The following is a 21,182-nucleotide window of genomic DNA, read 5'->3' as shown; positions in this document are numbered from 1 at the left end:
TTGTAAAGTTGCTAAATATTTGAAAACAGTTCTTCTCTCACATTATGTTTACTTCCGATATCCTCAATTTCAGTGATCGTATTCAATTGATGTTAACTTTTACTGATCGACATGCTTGATACAAGAGATTAACAGATTTAATAACCGTGATTTTGTTAAATAGTTAAAATATAAAAAAATTATTTCAATTACAATTGCACTTTTTTATATCAAGTTATGTTATGTTGATCTGTTATATGCATTTGTATTTACTAAACTTCACCAACTTCTTATTATTAGTCAGACCGTACGCGTACGGTCCGACCGTATGAGTATTTTGAAAAAAGTATGCATAAGGTCCAGACCGTACGCGTTCTGTCCAAATACTCATACGGCCTGGAACATTTATATTAATAAATAAACTGTTTACAAAATTTTGAATTTTTGAAATACTAAGGCTTTTTTTACCTCAGGCATATATTACCTTATCTGTATTTGGCAAAACCTTTAGGAATTTTTGTCCCCAATGCTCTTCAACTTCGTAATTCATTTGGCCTTTTTTCGATATACACATGGAAAAAAATATTGCAACACCTTGATTTTTTAAAACTTGAGAAATCAGTCTTTTATTTTGGATGGAATATGATAAAATATTTGTAAATAATATTGAAACATAGTTTATGATTACATTGGCATTTTAACGAACAAAAAATGTTTGAAAAAAAATAATTTATCTAACCTCAGGTGTAAAAACAAAATGAAGTGTTATTTGTACAAAAAAACTGCATTTTACAACTTTTACTAAAGTCGAACTTTGCAATGTCAGACATTTCAAAATTAATATTAAGATAATTGTTCACATCATGGTTGATCGTTATACGCCAAAAAATAAAAACTTTGTTCACAGTCTCCATTCAAACGGTCAACCGACACTTAACGTCTTATGATTCCTGTCATAAATCGATTTATTTGTTGCTTAGGTAGCGACCATTTCTGTTGAAGGGCATTGTTTATTTCATCACGTGTTTGGACTGGATGTCCTTTCGCGCACATAACACCCAATAGTGTCCCATATATGCTCGATATGGTTCAAAGCCGGGCTATGATCGGGCCAAGGAAGATAAACAGAATTCCATTTCAACAATGGATCTTCCTCCACGATGCTTATTTCCAATTTTGGCGAGCTCTGCACTACATTGGATACAAATAAATGTGTGTCTGTTCGTAATCAAAGGTCCCCGAAATGGTCTTATCGCACAATAACCAGTAGAGATGAGTCGATCTCGAACAATTATTGTTAAAAAGCTCCTGTATGCCCACCACTCTCGTTTTAGGTTTGTATTGTATGCAATGGGTTTCTTTTTAACTAAGCTTCATCATGCTTGATTTTCCCTAGCAGATGGCATAGGGGGTCTTTTTGGTCTCGGATAGTCTTTTATATCGTTTATTGCATGATTTCTATTCTCAAAACGACTAATAGTGGAAAAGTGATGACCGACAACACGTGCGGTTGTCCAGCGACATTCCTGCTTCTCTCATGCTGATAAAATGCCAGTTTGCTGCGGTTAAGATTGCGGAGGACCCATTACAAGGTGTCAATCACAAAACTTTATAAACTTGGTTATTTAAAGTGTTGAAAACAATGAGAATTAAAACAACTGTTTTGCTGTTTACGGGTGCAGTAGCTGCATGTGCAGATAAGAACTTATCGAATCGATAATTAATGATCAAACTCAGGTGATATTTAAATATTGTTTAACTAGTTCTATTTTAACAAATTATTTAAGAAAAAAATAAAGAGTGTTTTTTTAATTTCAATTTTAATTTGGTTTTACTTTTTTCCATGGGTATACATAACTTTTTTGGATTCAAGCGTCCCTGATGAGTCTTTTGAAGACGAAACAAGCGTCTGGCGTATAATATATATACAATTTAGTCCTGGTATGTATGATGAGTTTATTTAAACAGTATGTTGGTGTGTCAGAACAGCCAGTTCAAATTGTTTTAAAAGCCATGGTAACGACTATGAACGTAAGTCACACCTTCCAAATCGAAATATGCAATGCAGTTCATTTGGGAGATATATCATATTACTACGCAGTCTCTGTTGCTATTTCGTTACCTTTGTAAACTCTAAAATTCTAGTTTATACATATTTATATTATAGTGTGATATTCTTGTGGGATGTACAATGTATAAGTTCACTGCCACGTCCAGTCACGGAAACAAACTTGAAAGGCTATGGTGTATTTATCCATGGCACAAAATATGTACACGTACAACAAAAAAGGCCCCTAGTACCGGCTTGATCGGGATTCTTTGCTAAAATTATTTGGATAGACTTTGAAATAGGTAACACAACCTTATCGGGACCGATTAACACACGCGAAAGAAGCACACACTTAAAACAAAACATTTTCTCCGCACGGTGTGAACCTCAACCCACGCATAGCACACCCTAGCAATAAAGACACAAAACGAAAAGTAAAGGACCGTCGACTCATACAAGAACATCCAATTCACTTACAACCGGCCGGAACAATACAAAATGTCTAACCTGGTTCAAATACCCATAATCACACTGCTGAAAGTTTACCTAAATGTATTCAGTCTCTGTTGTTATTACATAACCTACGTCATTTATGAAATTTTAGAAATATACAAGCGATGCGGTGTTAGGTTGTTATTAAATATATTTCAAGATTTGTTATAATTTATTTTACATCGTTATCGTACCGATTAAAAATTTCTAGTATCCAAAATCTTCAAAAATATTTACTTTTGATGTTCCCTTTTTTTCTATTTCTGTGTTGTTTTTACCCTTTTTTAGGCGTTAATTTTTAAAAATACATATAACATCCAGCCATCAAAAGCTTTATTAATTGTGTAAAGCATAGGTGTTCTAGCGTGTCGGGAAGAGTGCAAGGCGATTTGATGCCACGATATCTCAGTAGTATGAGTTCAAATCCAAGCAAATATACAGATCTAACATTGTGTGCCAATATTTCGACGAGTTATTTATACAGAATGCACATGTATGTATCATGTACTGTGTTACGATGTTAGGATCATACTGATTCGACAGAATTCTTTTATGAATCGAACAGAAACACTGAAATGAAACAAAATACAACAGCCAGTACAAGACATGTTGGGCTGAACCTTTTTTTGTGGTTAGCCAAAACCTCCTGCGAACAAACAATTGTGATTTGAAATATAAAAAAAATAAAGTCATTATATATCATAACTATTGATATGTAATACCTAATTGTTCTCTCACTTTGAGAACATTCTTTTCAATTTGTTTACCAATAACGTTGATGTCGTCTTGTGAATATTGTCTGAAATCTGCACATAGATCTCCAACTGTTTGCTTTTGCCCACTGTTTAGAGCCGACTGGTATTTGACAAAACTTTTTGCACAAGACCGATAATGATGAAAGTCTAAAACAGTTGATTGTGCGATATGTCTGAAATAAACAGTCGTTATTAGTTGTAGTGATAACTAACTAAAGAAAGGTGAAAACAAATGAAGCAACACAGACGTATACAGAACACACAAACCAAAGAAAAACACTTAAAATCTATTAATGTAAAGATAGTTATTTTCTTCCTAATACAAAATTCGTATTCCTTGTTAGAATTTGGCTACACTTTAGGTGATTTTGGTTAAATCGGCTCTTCGAATTTCTATAACATTTGTTTTTGTTTTCATATATTTTATGTAATGTAATCATTTTAGTGGTTTATTTAATATTGCCATAAAAGCGCGAGGTTTGCCTAACCAAAACACCAGGTTCAACTCACCTTTTTTTCATATAAATGTCCAGTACCAAGACAGGAAAATCACAGTTGTTATCTTATAACTTTCGATTCTTGGTGAGTTATCGTTTGATTTTTTGTTGCATGTTAATGTTTCTGTTGTTTGTCTATTTTCCAAATTATAGTTGATGTGTATCCCTCGGTTTTAGTTTTTAACCCGGATTTATTTTCACTCAATCTATCTGTGAATTTTCAACAGCGGTAAACTACTGGTTTTTTTTAATTATTGGTCATCACTGGGGTAAATCTAATTGTCGAAAAAGATCATCTAGTGTTTCATATGGGTACCGATAATCTTATGAATCTTAATTCTTCTGCACTTCTTTAAAATGGACATATTGTACAATGTAAATGCTTTTGTTTGCCAGAGTTAATTTTGTTAAAACAAGTGTTTGAATAAACAAAGATAAGCTATTGGCACGTGACCACTTGCAATGTTAAAACTTTCGTTATTCTTTTGGATTCTTCATTAGTTTTCAGAACAAAACATTGTTTGAAAAAAACTTATATAAGGCAAAAAAAAGAGAAGAAGAACGGATATGATATTGCAATATGAATTACAAAGGCTTCATACCAGCAAACAATACAGGTACACTATTTACTCAAGGATTAAAGCACAATATATATGAAAATAGAATCAAAAGTGAAAAGTATAACCTTATATAAAGTAACTAAACAAATATAAAATCACAACTGATGTTTGACCGAGTGGTAGAGTAGTTCAACTACTGATTCATTAGCATGTCAACACTTAAGCTGAGCGTTCGAACCATGCACATGGGTTTAATTAACTAGAATGGTTATTTTCCCTGCTGATGATGAGTTGTTCTCTGTGTGCACTCTGGCTTCTTCCACAAATAAAAACTGACCGCAACAAAACAACCGCAATAATATGCTAAGAGTGGAATGAAACACCGCTCAGTCAATCAATCAATCAACATTGATAATTTTGCATTATGTTTTTCATTATCTAAACAAGCCGTGGTAAATAAGTGGTCCTAAGCAAGTGTTTCAACGACACAACAGAGGCACAACACTAAAATGTAACACACATATGAACGAAGTATAATATAACAATGGCAATTTTTTTTTTACTTGGTAGAGGACATTTTAAGAACAAAAATGGTGGGTTGAACATGGTTTTGTGAATAGTCAAACCTCCCGCTTTTATGGCAATGCTAAATATAACATTAAAATGACAACATTACATTAAAGGACTACAATACAGATGAATTGGAGAACATATAGGTAAAAAAAACACACGCATTATAGCTATCAAAAGGTACCAGGTGAATAATCCATAAAAGTTTTTTTTTTTACTCGTATGAATTATGAAACTAGTAATCGATTTTAAGCGAAAAAAACAATTACTTCATTTCATATACAAATAGAATAAAAAAAAAACTATATATGTACGTTGAAATAATATAACTTTCTCATAGTAATGCATTGAAGTGTGCTAAAAGTACTAACACATAAGAGCATGATGAGAGCTCTTGTTTCAGGTCAAAGAATAAAAATTTGTTGTTTCAAATTATAAAGATCCCTTTAGGTTTTATTTTGCCATTACTTTGTAGCTGATTCTATAATTATGCATGTTGTGTGTTGATGTGCAACTCATCACATCAAAACTTTTCTTAATTGTCCATGTTGCGTGTTGATGTCCATCTAATTACTTCATAGCTTATTCTTAATTGTCCATGTTGCGTGTTGATGTCCAATTGATTACGTCATATCTTATTATTAATTGTCCATGTTGCGTATTAATGCCGAACTAAGTACATCATCGCTATCTCTTAATTATCCATGTTCCGTGTTGATGTCCAACTAACTACGTCGAAGTTTATTCTTAATTGTCAATGTTTGGTGTTAATGTGCAAATAATTACGTCGTAGGTTATTTTAAATTGTGCATGTTGTATGTTGACGGGGAACAATCCCTATTGAGTATTGTGCATCGTAATATTTTATGACTAACCTTTATAAATTGAAACTACAGTTAACTTGGATTGTTTGTCATCCACTATATTTGATTGATTTAACTAACATAATTTTCATTTTCAGCCGACCCCAAAAAGTTACAAAGTTAATAAACATCTGATATCCTATTGTATTCAACCTACCAGCGGTTTAACACCAGCCAAATATAGGCGACCGTTTGGTTGTGCAAGTCCAGTTAGTTCGCAGTCAGGTCCGGGTGAAATGAGGACGTTTTATGTTATTACTCGTGTTAAGAATGTGTAAAGCCCTCTGTACGTCAAAAACCCTTACAACAACGTATTGAGGCATCCGTACGTGGCCTGTTGCAAGGCAAAATGTCTTTCCTTATTCCAATGACATTGTTTCTAGTGGCAGTCTAATTTTCCGCACACGTATCTAGACGGGCAGTATAATACGACCTACCTGTTTTATTTATTGGTATTTTGTTCTCGTCCTGAACATGCATGAAATATTTAGTTTATTAATTTTTTACGAAAAAAAAACATTGAACGCCATTAGTTACTATTATAGGGAAAATATCGCCTCAGTCTGAATTTTATTATTTACTCCTGCTTTTGTATCATAATTTTCTTTTTAGCAAATTTGGCAAACAGAATTGTACAGTGTTATGAACGTGGCATGATTTACGAAGTTTGAATTGATATTTGTTCTATATCTATATAATTGTTAACAAGTTTTTATTATTTTCATCAGATTTTGCTGTGTTTGAATTTCTAGAAATGTTTTGAGTTTTCTTATCTTTTCTGTTCTGTATTCAAACTGAACAAACAATAGTCGATCAACATTCAATTACTGTTGCCTCCAATGTGACAATATTCAACAGTTTCATTGTTGCGTATTATTATTTGATTTGTTTACCTTCTATATCCCCTGCATGCCGTAAATCCGTGAATAGTTGTTGTTCCGACAACCGTACGTTCAGGCATGTATACGTATTTATGTCTGTCGGAAACTGATGTAGTGCTATTACGATATCTGCTGATAAACAAAGTACTTGATCGGTTGTAAGGTTCCCATGTTGTGACATGCAATTTTGGGTTTAACTGAACGCCTGCAGTTGATTTATCAAAAATGTGTTCCTGCAATATGAAAAATAATGCGAAAATGACCACATCATATGGTATTTAATGACACAAGTACAACTATAGAGATACTGACAAACATCTACTACAACTTACAATAATTATGTTATACATTTTAATGATAGTTTACTAATCTAAAGTAGAAAAATATAATAATTGGTTGTCCTGAGATTTCCGTATAAATAGTTAGTTTATTGAAGAAGAACCTTGTCACCAGTAGATATAAAGAGCACACTAATCGCACCTTGATATTGTTTCAAAATAAAGACGTCACCATACATTTTATTTACTACGTCAATATATGAAAGGTAAATCATGGTCTTAGATGGTATCACTTACACTGCGAATAGTGATTTCTGTATTTGCAATAGTAAGATATTTCAAAATTAAATTTTGATTTCGACTTTGTCCCTTTTCGTCCCCTGCATTTATTGCAACTGTTCCAATTATAAAAAGCTATTACCTCCTTTCGACACATATTATGATGAGTTCAATCATTATTATTTTATCTAGTGTAAAGAAAACAAATGGAAAGAAGTTGATAAACCATTCTATTAACCATTGTGTTTCAAAGTACTTCATTCAGTATTTTGTTTGTGCATACGATACTTTTCCAGTCTTTTGTTCCATAAGCCCATCCATGCTATAGCCATCACTTAGAGTCCGTTGTCAACGTCGTAAACATTTTCAGAGATGTTCTCCCCTGAAACAACTGAACTAATTCCAACAAAACTTTCAGTGTATGATCTGTATGAAATCTAGTATACAGATTACAGATTGTTTTCTTCCGGTTTTGTCACTTTACATGGCTGCCATGGTTAAAAATAAAACATTTAGATAAACTGCAGTTCTTGCAGCAAATCTGCTAGGAGTAAACACGATAACAAGATCCAGGACTACATGTGAGTAATTTCAGACAAGTTATTGCCCAACAAAAAATAATAATAATAATGATGACATTTCTCAGTTTTTGGTTCTTACCTTTAAATCTGTTTTTGATATAAAGAAGTTTTGAACGACCGAAATGTTCAATATAGTAAGATCCACCAATACTTCTAGAAATTTAAGTCTAGAAGCTATAACCCCTTAAAGAAATGTAAATTAATGCAAGAACTAATAGTAGCGTGTCTGGTATCGAAAAAGTAGTCTAGTTAATGAGTTCAAGTTAACGAATACCACACGGCTATATTTATATGCAAACTATCGGAAAACTTTATATATTTTATTTGTCAAGTTTTTTCCAAATTTTGTGGTTTCTAAGGGTACCCAAAGATACTGCACCATACAGGTCATCTTCAACACGGAAAAAAATATTGCTCTCTGTGGTATTTGTTTAAATGATACTTTGATAAAGTCAACAGTAGTGTACCGCTGTTCAAAACTCATAAATCCATGGACAAAAAAACAAAATCGGGGTCACAAACTAAAACTGAGGGAAACGCATTAAATATAAAAGGCGAACAACGACACAATATTAAAATGTAACACACACAGAAACGGACTAAGCATCAGACAAAATCCTATGAGAATAAAAAATATAACATCACAACCAAATACATGTAATTGGGATAGATAAGTACCGTGGCATTGAGCTTAAAAAATAAATTAATCATATAACGAAAGCTGAAAATATTTATATAGTATTTCATGATTTTAGTAAGACTATTGTTTTAGCTGAAATTTATCACATTTTGAACGTGTAACTTTGACGTGATTTTTCCTCTGATTAACCTTTGTACTTGCTATGCCCTTTTAACCTTTTCTTTTCGTATCTATATATACTAGTCAACAAAAGAACGATACACGACTTCTTTTTCAAATTTAAGATGAGTTTTCAGTTTATAGGACCAATTTTGCAGGTAGTCACATCTAATGCCTATGTAAATATGAGTTCGTTTACAAAATTTTATGAATGCTTTCATGACGTCATTTAACGAAATTTCATTTTTTGACAAAATTAACATAAAACGATAATTTTAAAAACAGAAGTTACAACAAATGATGTCAACCTCTCATTTAAGGATAAATACAATGTTTGCCATCAGTTTTTTTTTAAATTGTGTAGTTTCTTTGTTTTTTTTGTAAAGCAAAGTTCGGCCCCACAAGAAATCATTAAAATGTAAACAATCTCAATTGATTTACCATTGACAGTATGTGTAAAGTGTAATTAAAACCACCGTTTACAATCTTAAAACTAATCCGACAGATTCCAAAATTAAGAGTGACTTATTTTTATATCCAAAACATTGATTTTAGACGAAAACATTTTTTTCTTTTTTTTTGTGCATTTTTTGGAGATTTCAACATGTTCAAAAAAACATTTTTTTTACCAAAAATTTTAATAAACAATATTTTTACCCATTAGTTACAATATGAACATAACTTTATTAGCATATTAAATATTTTAAAACAAATTTGAAAATTCATTTAGTACTTCGAAAAATTGTTTGTCGATTTTGTGTCCAACTTTCCGCAAAAATAATTTGCACCCTATGATTGTTTACACATTTTTAGCCATGACGTTGTCAGTTTGTTTTTGATTTATGAGTTTGACTATCCCTTTGGTATCTTTCGTCCCTCATTTACACAGAATTAAGTTACTTTCCGATAGGTTTTGATTTTCATTATTATATGTACATACATTGCAAATTAAAGCTTTTTAAAATGCGTTTTGTTTTAGTTTGAATGCTTTTTGATAAATTTTAGTCTTAAGTTGTGTATAGTTTCTTTTGTTGACTTCTATGTATATAAGCCTGATAAGATGTGTGATTATTAAAGGAAAATATACGTACCAGGGATTTCCTTAATGAAAACCCAAACTTCGTAATATTTGGCACCACAAACTCATCCTTGTCGCACATAATGACATACTTAAATCCAAGAAGTCTTGAATTGCAATCAAGGGAAACAACTTCTTTGTCAGTCCATTGCCTTGCATTCTGATCTCCAATAAGTCTAGGATATTTGTCTTAAATTAATAGAAACATTTTTTTTATGGAAGTTTGAATTGTTTGCTATAAAAACAACAATACAGTAAGATTGTAAATTCATGAAAACCTATATGATAATACAATTATTTACAAAACAAGCAAATCAAGTTCCTAACGAATAAACCAACAAAAACTGAAATAAAAGAACTAAGCAGTTTGATTCAATATCGTGTTAGTTTATCATACGTTGTTGTCTTGCACATAATAATATATACATGATTTTTGTAAAATCAAATCTAATTCTTAATCAATATGATGCATGTGCAAGTTTGATGATAAGTTTTTTTTATATATGTTGTAAAGATTTTCCGAACATTTAACACTGTTCTAAATAGTATGTTTTTTTTTCCTTTTATAAATCGAAAATTTGTATATTATTATATGCATATTCTTCTTTTAAATAAAGATGGATGGATTTTTTATTTTGGATTGTTTCTATTAGGATATATATATATTTTACTATTAATGTTTTACAATAATTGTTTTGGACAATATGCAATCAAAGGACAGTGAATGTAAAGTCTTAATTCTGCAAAACGTGCTAATGAAACTGTATATCTTTATCTAATATATCCATTTACTTTTACTTTAGTGAAGAGATAATACAAAATCAAATTTCAACCTTGCTTATAGTGGAGCGACGGAAAGGCAATTTTAGAAACATGAGAAATGTAAATTACACAAATACCTCAACGCAGTTTAAAGCTAATTGGAAAACTGATCACGTGTACATTTTGAAAATATATGTCGTAAAGACAATAGCTTATACAATATTGCCGTAAATCAAAGTCAATGGTCATCATTTAAAAATTTCTTCTTTTTATCTAGAGAAACAAACCATTGATATTTTTCAAAGTTGATAACCCATGAAATAAATTATATGAGACGTACTATGTATTATTACTTCAGTCAATATTAGATGTTTTTCGATATTTGCAAGTGACGTCATACTATGTTTTATTCAATTTGTTTTAAGGAAACAAGTGTAATGAAACTGTTCGAAACATAATAAATAACAGCAACAGGATAATATTTCACCTCGACAAATAGCATTTCTGGAATACTAAAGAATATATACACATGGAAAAAAGTATTGCAACACTTCCATTGCAAACAATGAAAAATAACATAATGGTAGAATGTGTATAAATTGGGTTTCACTTAATACTTTTGATCCGTTTATGGTTTAAAATTGAATTTGTGCTATTAATTTACATTCAAAAAGTTTTGAATAAGTTTAACGCATAAAAATCTATATTTGTTGCAGAACCCATGTATTGGAAAAAATGAGTTCTGCAAAATTTGTATTTTATGTGAAAGGCGCGAAAAACTATTTTAGTGCAGCTGTCATGTCATAACCATGTAGCATTAATATTAGATGAAAAGTAAGTTAATACCATATATTCAATAAAGTGGGCATGTTTTGGTAGTTTTAGAATAAAAAAAGCTTGAGAATTTGGGATCACTTTAAAACCCTTGTTGAAAGGTTAACTTAAAAAATAAAGAAGCAAATGCAATTCAAAAAGGAAGGCACCTGTTGTTCAGATCAGAGGTTCCCGTTTTGGTACTATCTAACTTCTGGGAACCAGTATGCTCTAATAAAAGGTCTCAAATAGAACGAACCTAAATATTTCAATGAATTAAGGAAATTTCAGTTTGATTGGTTACTGCCATACATTTGTTCCTGCCTGTTTGAATAATAGTAAAAATAAAATATTATCATATGACGTGCACGTGTATCGTAACATACGAGCAAAGTCTATGACGATTTCGCTGTGACGAAAGTTACAATTGAAATACAATACAGAACCTTTATTCTTATTCCGAGCCATACAAAAAAATAATTTATGCATTAGAGATCGGGAAAATGTACAAAATCGAAATAGATAAAAATTCCACGAAATTCAATTAATATTTTTGCACATTTATGCCATTTCAAAACATGACGTCATACTAACGAATCGCCAAAGCTAAAGGTTTGTCCATTTCGTATACCTTCTAAACTCAGATAATGTTGCATACAAATAAAGTTGAGGGAAATGTTACTTTTTTTTCTATTATATTGTATTATTCACACATTTGCTGATTTCAGCAAATCAACATGTCGGCCCCTTGCTTACAAAATGTCAACAGTTACAATTGATGGAAGCTATCGAGAAAAAAAATGGAAATAAAAAATGGAAAATGTTAGGTTTGAGTATTAAAAGAATTAATTACATTTTGTTTAGCAGTTATTTGAGAAGTGATTCATGCAAGTTACAGATTTATTGGATTTTTGTCACATTTATAGAACAGAGGATAAAATACAACAGCCACACACACGGCATGCCGACCCTCGATTCAGTTTTTTTAATGACCGTATTTGTCCTATAAGAATCGAAATAATTCTTTGGAGCTAATTAAAAGCACAGAACAATTAGTTGTATATCATTCGCTAGAGGCTGAGATGAAACAATTTTGAAATTTCATATTTTTTTTGTCCTCAACTACATCCTTTACTTGACCTTTTAATTTTGTTTTTGGAATCCTATTGGTGGGTCAGATTAAAAAACAAAACCGCACATCTACAGTAAAAAATGATGAGTCTGTTTTCTTATATGGGTATTGGAAGGTAGTTTATGTGGAGCACAGGGACTTGATTGTAGTAGAATTGATATTGATATCCGTAAGAACTTAAGTGTCATATTTACTTCATATTACCATCATGATTTGGGCTGATTTGTAGCAATGAATTTTTGTTAAGGTATAGTCAATTAGTATGCTGTAATTTTATATAATGAGGTAGTCGTTATTAGTGTCGATCGAAACGAAGAGAAACCATTTACGAGTCATTGTTTACAGTCGATATTGCTAATATGGAGTGGTGAATATTGCAAAAGTCGTTCAGTTAAAATAACCTAAATACCTCATGGAATTTTTATATCTGTCGATTATTCAGCTTCAGAAAAATGTTTGTCGTTAATATCAAATGGGGTACAATTGACGTTAAAAACAGCCTTAACTGTTATTACCCAACTTGCAACAAATACCCCTCTGCTGATTCGGTAGCAAAAACTCATAACTAACACCTACTAAATATTTGTGGACAAAATGGCTAAATAGATTTGCCTTTGAAACTCATATACTATAAGGGCAGTGGTTAGCAGTCCTAAATGTCAATTACAATACATCTGAATTGTAAGAGAGAAGAATCGAAAAATCATATTCTTTTACAAAGCATAATTTGCAAGTGCAGTCTTGCATGGTGTGTTTAAAGGCACAACAGTAAATACGCTGTATAATACTTCAATCGATCCAAATTACTTTTTCAAGTTAATTCGTTAAAAGATAAACGTTGGCTAAATATATACGTTTTATCAGGATTTCGAATTCGGACATTTATCACACATTCACCGACATTGTTATGGGTTCTAGTTATAGGCCCATATGAGGCGATGGTCATTTTCAAACTGATTTATTGGTCATTTCAGAATTTCCAAAGCCTTGTATTTATTTTTTATGTTGTTTGCCATTGTCTTTTATCTTTATTCCTTTATGTTGCATTTTAACTAAAAAGTGAATATTATTGTGTTTTTTTGTTGGTTTTTAGGTGTGTTTGATTTGTTCTGTAATCAAGTAAATTGACATTTTCACTGTCTCGTTAAAACTGGCTTCGCCCGATGCCAAGAAAAGGTGAGTTATAATTGGTGTTTACAAGTGACTATCTGCAATTCTTGTATTGATAAAATATCAATCACATCAACAGAATCTAGACGTTAAAATGTCTTATAATGTTGCAGCAAAGTAAAGAGACGTGATGATTTTGTTTAACCAATTCTGTAATGAAACAGGAACTGGATCAACCGTAATTAGGTATTAAAGATCGTGTAATAGAAGCAGAGATTGAAACCAGTAGCACATTCTTCGGCTATAAAGGAAGCACCAGAAAAAAAGACCTATTTAAGAAATTCTTCGCTGTCTGAATATATTAGTCATCCTCTCAGTCCATCAAAGGGTTTGTTTTTGAAAGAAGTCTTATCATACAAAGTCGATAACAGTACATACCATTGCATCTGTTGAAAGGTTAGCCAATCTTAAATATGCTGCAGTAATTTCATTTCAAAAATGTACCTTATCCTGACTTCTGCTGAAAAAATCAACAATAGCGTATAGCTTAAATTGTTGCAGATAAGTATATTTCTTGCGTAGAATATCGCCCACTGTCGACTTGCCTACTTGATACTTTTCGGCAAGCTGTCTCTGTGATGGCTTAGTCAGTGAGTCATGATCTTTTATCATTTTCACTTTTTCACTAAGTGACAACTCTACACGTTTACGTTTTACTGGACGAGACATTATTGTTGAATTATTGCAGCAACTACCATTTTTTTATATTAAAAGCGTGTATCATTAGTATAAATTAAACATCAATAGATTATTCCGACGATATCTTTTTACGATTTATTTTAAAAGATCAAAGTGATTAATTTCTGTAATGTGCCTAATCATTATTTTTTTTAAATGATCAAATATACTAGCCAAGCTAAAACATTAAATGAAAATTAATTATCATCTTTGATTAGCGTGGGTGAAGCTCACAATCTCTCAACCGATAATAAATTCGGGTATTGATTTGACATTTGACATTTGACATTGACAGGTACACATTACTCAGTGGCCATGCAGGTGTCCTTATTGACCGTATTAACTTGTTTGTTAATATAACAGTATTATATATGGACTAATGATCACAAAGGACAAGGCCGGTTGTATGAGGTGATATTTTATTGATTTTGATTACATAATATCGGCCGGTATCCAGTTTAAAGGGGTGGCCGTTTTTATAAAGATACCTGACCGTTTATTTACATACACAGTGTATATAAAGTGCGAATCCAGCTAGTTCATTTTTACTGTTATATGCGGGTATGTCTATTGTAGAATAAAGGATCATGGGAAAACTGTATTTGTTTATGTTTTGAAAATATCAAGTTAAGTGATTTGAAGATAAGTTTTAACATATTTTCATTGTGATATGTCTTTATAATATACAAACATAGCATTAAAGTTCAAATAAGTGTTATAAAAGCATCATAATATAGCATATCGATTATTGAAAGCGATCCATTTTAACTATAGATGCGATGAATTATCACTGTTAGTGCAGTCATTATTAATGTAGAATTTTCAAAGATGCGAGGAATTTTTATTGTAGAATTATGTGATAAATGCACTTGCAACAAACGAAAAAACTTAGTTGATGATTTTAGGATTTATGATACATGTATTTTCAAATTGAAATACAAACTCCTCATTCATTCTTCATCAAATATATAGCTTTTCAAACTTCTAACAAAAGCGATTCTCAAAATGAAAAATTCTAGATCCGCGAATGGATACTACCGCAGAGGTAAAACCATACACATTTGGGTTATTGTACACGAAATGCATGCTACAATTCATTTTTGTTGATTTTAGACCCTTTGGAACTCTATGTGGGCTATTTCAGCAACTAGGCAAAAAATCCCCAAACTAGATACACGGTTAGATTCACCATGTCAACGAATCCCAAATATCTATATTAAAGGACTTTGGACCCCACAAAATTGAAAAAGGGACCAAAAATGTAAAAAAAAAATGCATGCATCGGATACATTTTTTATTGAAGGCATGACTGTAACAATGGGATGAATATACAAAAATATCTTATTCTGGGGGTCTCATTGGGGGGGGGGGGGGGGGGGGGTTCTGATCCCGGATCTCGCTTACTGTTTTGGCAGATTCCCGTATCCCGCTTATTGTTTTGTCAGATTCCCGTATCCCGCTTATACTATGCAGTTCTCATTTTTTGTAATTATCCGTGTCCCGCTAGACTTCATTTCTCGTTCTTCGCGACACAATCATTTGACTTTCACCTGTCACGCTTGCAAAAAATCGGCAATCCGGCGTCACGCTTATACCCAAATGCGACCCACTATTTTACTCTATTCTGACTCATATTAAGCCCATTATAAATATATTAAAAAAGTAGCGTATATTTTTTTATCCCTTTTTATCCCGTCTCGTTTCGTTTTTGAGCCATATATAGATGTCGTATTTGACAATGAGACAACTCTCCATCCGAGTCACAATTTATAAAAGTACACCATTATACGTTAAAATACGTTCTTCAACATGGAGTTTTGGCTCACACCGAACAACAAGTTATAAAGGGCTCCAGTGTAAAACCTTTTAAACGAGAAAACAAAGGTGTAATATATATCAAGATGTACGTAATTAGTGGTGAAGTGTCATGAAAATGGTTAAAAAAAATAAGGATACTGATCCCTATACGCTTTATAAGAAACTAAATGGAATACATTTGAAATAAAAAAAATATTATACAGTGAAAATGCACCGCATATACAATACTAATGATTCGCTCCACAGTGAAAATGAAAGAATAGTATCATTATTCGACAGTAAACATGATTAGCATTACGAAATCATCATAGTGGAATTTAGTTAAATATGAAGAAACTGAATGACAAAACATATTCTCCGTTATACAACTTTATTAATTGTATTAAAATGAATATTTTTTACTGCAACAACATCTTACCTGTTAGTTATAAAGCACCTGCACGATCTGTTCGTGAAATGTCATAAATATTCACCTATTTTGGTATATATTTCACAGCTGGATGGCTTTAGGCGCGATAAAACCCCGCTCGCATCTCTTACTTTGTTTTATTAGTATTATGTATTTCTAAACATATACATTTTAACTAATATTTTCTTCATTTTCTTCAAAAATTAAAAAAAAATCGTCTGTTTATTTATCATTCTACATTAGACATTTATGGCATATACAGTAAAAATGATATTTTAGGATCCGCACTTTACATACACTGATACACGCCGACCGGGACTTGTTGGTTTGGCCGGTATATAGGGAGAACCGGTATTAAGAGGGACCGGTTTAGAGAAGTTTCATGGAAATGGTGACTGTATCAAAGAGACAACCCGACCAAAGAGCAGACAACAATCGAAGGCCACCAATGGGTCTTCAATGCAGCTAGAACATCCCGCCCCCGTTGTGTGCTCTAGCTGGTCTCTAAACCAAATATTACTAGTTCAGTGATAATAGACCTCATACTAAGCTCCGAAATAAACACAAGAAACTAACATTAAAAATCATACAAGACTTACAATGGTCAGAGGGTACTGATTTGGGACAGGTGAACAAATGCAGCGGGGTTAAACAGGTTCTTTGGGATCTTAAACCTCCCCCTTTACCTCTAACCAATGTAAACCAAACGCAGAACAATACGCATTGTAAAACTCAGTTTAAGAGAAGTCCGAGTCCGATGTAAGAATAGGTACATGTAACAAAAGAAACTAAACAAATGACAATAATACATACACTAACAAAGGACTACTAATTATAACAGTTACTGACATGCCAGCTCCAGACCACAATTAAACAGATTGAAAGAGTATGTCTTCATCATATGAATATCAAGCACAATCCCTCCAGTTAGGGGTTTACAACTACACCATCATAAAAGATATGAGATATAACCTGTATCATGAAAACAACTGCTTTTAGAATAAATGTTTTTATTTTCGTTGCAAAAACCCTGTAAGTGAATCAATATTAAAGCCAGCATATGCAATCTTTGTTGATCTGACAACAGTCTCGTAACTACTTTCCGTCTTAAAAAAAGTATGTTTAAAAGTTTTGTAAGCTTTTGAGTTTTATATTGACATTTTTGTGCTTTGTAAAGCAATTACCATAACAAATTGGATATGAATGATGTTCTTGCACCGATGATACAATTTAGTAAATGTAACGTAGTCGAAACGCGCGTTTGGCGTACTAAATTATAATCCTGGTACATTTGATAACTATTTTCACCCCTGGGTCGATGCCACTGTTGGTGGACGTTTCGTACCCGAGTGTATTACTAGCCCAGTTGTCAACACTTCGGTGTTGACATGAATATCAATAATGTGGTCAATTTTATAAATTACCTGTTTACAAAACTTTGAATTTTACGAAATACTAAGGCTTTTCTTATCCCAGGCATATATACTGAACGGCTTTAAAAACGCAACACTAGATTTTTTTGTGTAATTTTTAAATGAATGTGTCCCCGTCAAAAGCGATGGCTGCATGTTACGAACGCCAAAATAATTGTCAGAAAAGTCAACAAATTCTGTCTGACATGTTTTGGGTTCTGTTTTACACCTTCTGGTTTTGCATTTGTTCAACCCATTATTTGATTTTGGCAATTATGCGGTTGGAACGTGAGGGCTTTAAGGTTTTCCTTTAGTCGATTCTTTGGCAATTCAGTTGATGGGAAACATTTATGGCATGAATCTGTACTCAATGGCACTCGGCAGTTTTGATTAGCAGTTGACGTTGCAGTCGTAAACATGTCTGGCAAATGACGTTGCGTAATCAAATTCTGTTGACGTTTCATTGTCACTAAACATTTATCTGTTCATTGACGGCCAGCAAAACATCTTGTTTTCTTGTATCGTTGTCGGAAGGACAGTAAGACGAGTTTCTGAAGTCATTCAGTATGGTTGCAGCACGTTTATGTTTTAATGTTTACAGTATTCTTAAGGAGTAATTCAGTTTTTTGTTTTTCAGTCTTGGCAAAATGAAGATGAAACATTTTTAAACTGGTTTAAGTGAGGCAATGGATTGAAGGAACTGTTTCACAAAGCAAAACAACTGAAACAATCTGTCATGGGTCTAAAATTTTGCTTTGAGAAATTCGTGCGACTTCAACCATTCGGTATGTTCAATAACCACAGGTAAGTCAGATTTTGATTTTTTGTACGGATAAAGAAGTATGATAAGCATGCAAAGTAGTTATAAAAAAATCAAACAATATTTGGTAAAAAAAATCAACAAAATGAGTGTTGCGTTTCTAAAGACGTTCAGTATATTACCTTAGCCGTATTTGGCACAACTTTTTGGAATTTTTAATCCTCAATACTCTTCAACTTTGCACTTGTTTGGCTTTGTATATTTTTTGGTATGAGCGTCACTGATGAGTCTTATGTAGACGAAACGCGCGTCTGGCCTACTAAATTATAATCCTTGTACCTTTGATAACTATTTTAACTAGTTTGTAATATCAAAAACCCTGGTGTAATATTTTTTCAGTAATACACAGATTTCTCTCGTTACAATCAAATACGTTGTTATATACACGAGCGAATCTTACAAGTTAAGAAATATAAATACCATAGGATGGTGACAAGGAAACGTCATCATCTAAAAATGATTACTTAACGATTGGAAATGAAAAATAATCTCAGCATTGACTGTAAACAATTACTACACAACATGACAGCAGAATTGTTATCATGCTGAAGTATATCTGGTATTTTTATTAACACAATTTCTTATTTGCTAGGAAACTATACTATATTCGGTCAAATTTCTAATAACTAAGACGACTTTTCTATTAATATCTTTGTTTATTTTAATTGTTTGTGTGTTTTAATTTGTTTATGGTGTATGTAACACCATTTGAACTAATGGGTCCTAGCCATTGCTACTTTATTCAAGTAACGTTTTTTATGTTTTTATTTACAAATTTGGCGGAATTGCGCAACTTTGTACAACTGTCACAAAAATTTGAGGTTTAGCTTACTATAAAAAAACAAAGCTAGGTTTAACCCACTATTCACGTCGGAAAATACCTGAAACAAACTAGAAATATAACAATTGTTTGCATGTTGTTCCATTATTTTGAAATCGTCGAGCATTGGAACGTCATGGTTTATGACTATCTTCAAGACATATTTTGATAGTAAGTTTTGTTTGAGAAGAGACAATAGATAAAAGAAAGAAAACACGGCAAACAAACAACCACATACCTTTTTCTGGCATATCAAATTCTCGTATCACTTCAGCAAGTCCTATTGATTCATAATAGTCCAGCACTCGCACTGCATCACTGTTTAGCTCCTGTGTGTATGTTAAAATTTTATCCACACCTAGTAAACGTTGTGTCTCAAACCACTCTACTAATATTGCAGCATCTTGGGATCGATACGATATAAGAGAGCATATAGCTATTGTAGTGTCATTTGAACCAAGTGGTAATGTTACTTGTACATAATATGATATGTCCTCTTGACATGTAGCTTTCATATCATTTATAATTGATACGTATTCAATCAAGTTGACCTCTACTGGAACTGGACATCTATATTGAATTCTGCGAAGTGGCATATTTGCATATATATGAGACATTTTCTGATTCGAATTAATAGATAGCAGATTGCCATTTTTTAAACGAAAGCAACACGTGAAATGATGACTGTTGACATGATATTCCCAGCCGTTTACAATAATGTCATATTGAGGATTTACACAGTTTGATAAATTAGTATATATAGCAGATGTAAGAAATGCCTTTCCATCTGATGTTGGCGTGAATTTGAATGTTGTTTTTGTCTTATTTGTATCGGGAATAAGCGCTACTCTTTTGAAGCGAATGTCACGGTAAAGATAGTTATAATTAATTGTAATAGAATAAAATAATCCAAAACAAAATAATGCTGACAAAGTTCGTTTTGTAACCAAAATATTTACTTGCGAAATACTAAATTTCATGATAAAATCCAAGAAAAATATTCCAAAACAAAATTGAACTATAAATGACGCTATATTTTGTTGCGACTACATAAACAAAATGAGAAAAAAAACGGAAGTAAACTTAATAGACCATGACGTATTTTTGAAACTATTGTTCAATATACAGAAAATTTCAAATATAGCAGTATTTACTTCAAACAAAACAAGACAAGTGGTAAAGGGACAGAACTAAATTCTTAGAAAGTGTTGTTTTACATAACCATTACAGGGTTTCATGAAAAAGACATAAGTTAAGGAATTAATGTGCCAATTTATTTTACTTGCATTAAGAGAATAATTCTCGTTATCGAAAACAATATTTTAACCTCTAAATCATTTTGATACTTCTTTCAGGTGAAACATGATTTATTTATCAGTTTAAAAATGGGTTTGAACCTTTCCTTCAGATACTAAGAATAATCTTTAATAGATATCTTAATTGTTGTTTGTTATAAATCGATAATGCAACCAAAGACTGAATGAACTCAAAAAGGAATACGACAAATTGTTGTAACAGGATGCATGGCTCATATGATAATGAACAAAATAGATTCCGAAGCACACTATGGTGATATAAATATTATAATAATTTAGCGACATTATCTTACTACTTGAACTTATTTTGATGATATAATAGTTAATATTTATTTAGGGAAGGAAAGATATCAGGTATTTCCAACTTAAG

The 21,182-nt window shown here is 32.1% G+C and overlaps 1 protein-coding gene across 1 annotated transcript; it reads right to left on the bottom strand.

Annotated features, from left to right (window-relative positions):
• Positions 1–707: 707 nt before the first annotated feature.
• On the bottom strand, positions 708–20,537 carry LOC134720990 (uncharacterized). Its single transcript, XM_063583628.1, has 4 exons — positions 19,735–20,537; positions 9,676–9,851; positions 6,660–6,880; positions 708–3,449 (listed from the first exon to the last, which is right to left on the bottom strand). Exons 1-4 carry the CDS (start codon positions 20,474–20,476, stop codon positions 3,227–3,229), a joined length of 1,362 nt encoding a protein of 453 aa, XP_063439698.1. The 5' UTR covers positions 20,477–20,537; the 3' UTR covers positions 708–3,226.
• Positions 20,538–21,182: the final 645 nt, after the last annotated feature.

This window comes from Mytilus trossulus, chromosome 1 (assembly GCF_036588685.1).
Source record: "Mytilus trossulus isolate FHL-02 chromosome 1, PNRI_Mtr1.1.1.hap1, whole genome shotgun sequence".
NCBI lineage: Eukaryota > Metazoa > Mollusca > Bivalvia > Mytilida > Mytilidae > Mytilus > Mytilus trossulus.
The sequence above is the reverse complement of the archived record's forward strand: the minus strand, read 5'-3'. Positions and strand labels throughout refer to the sequence as shown.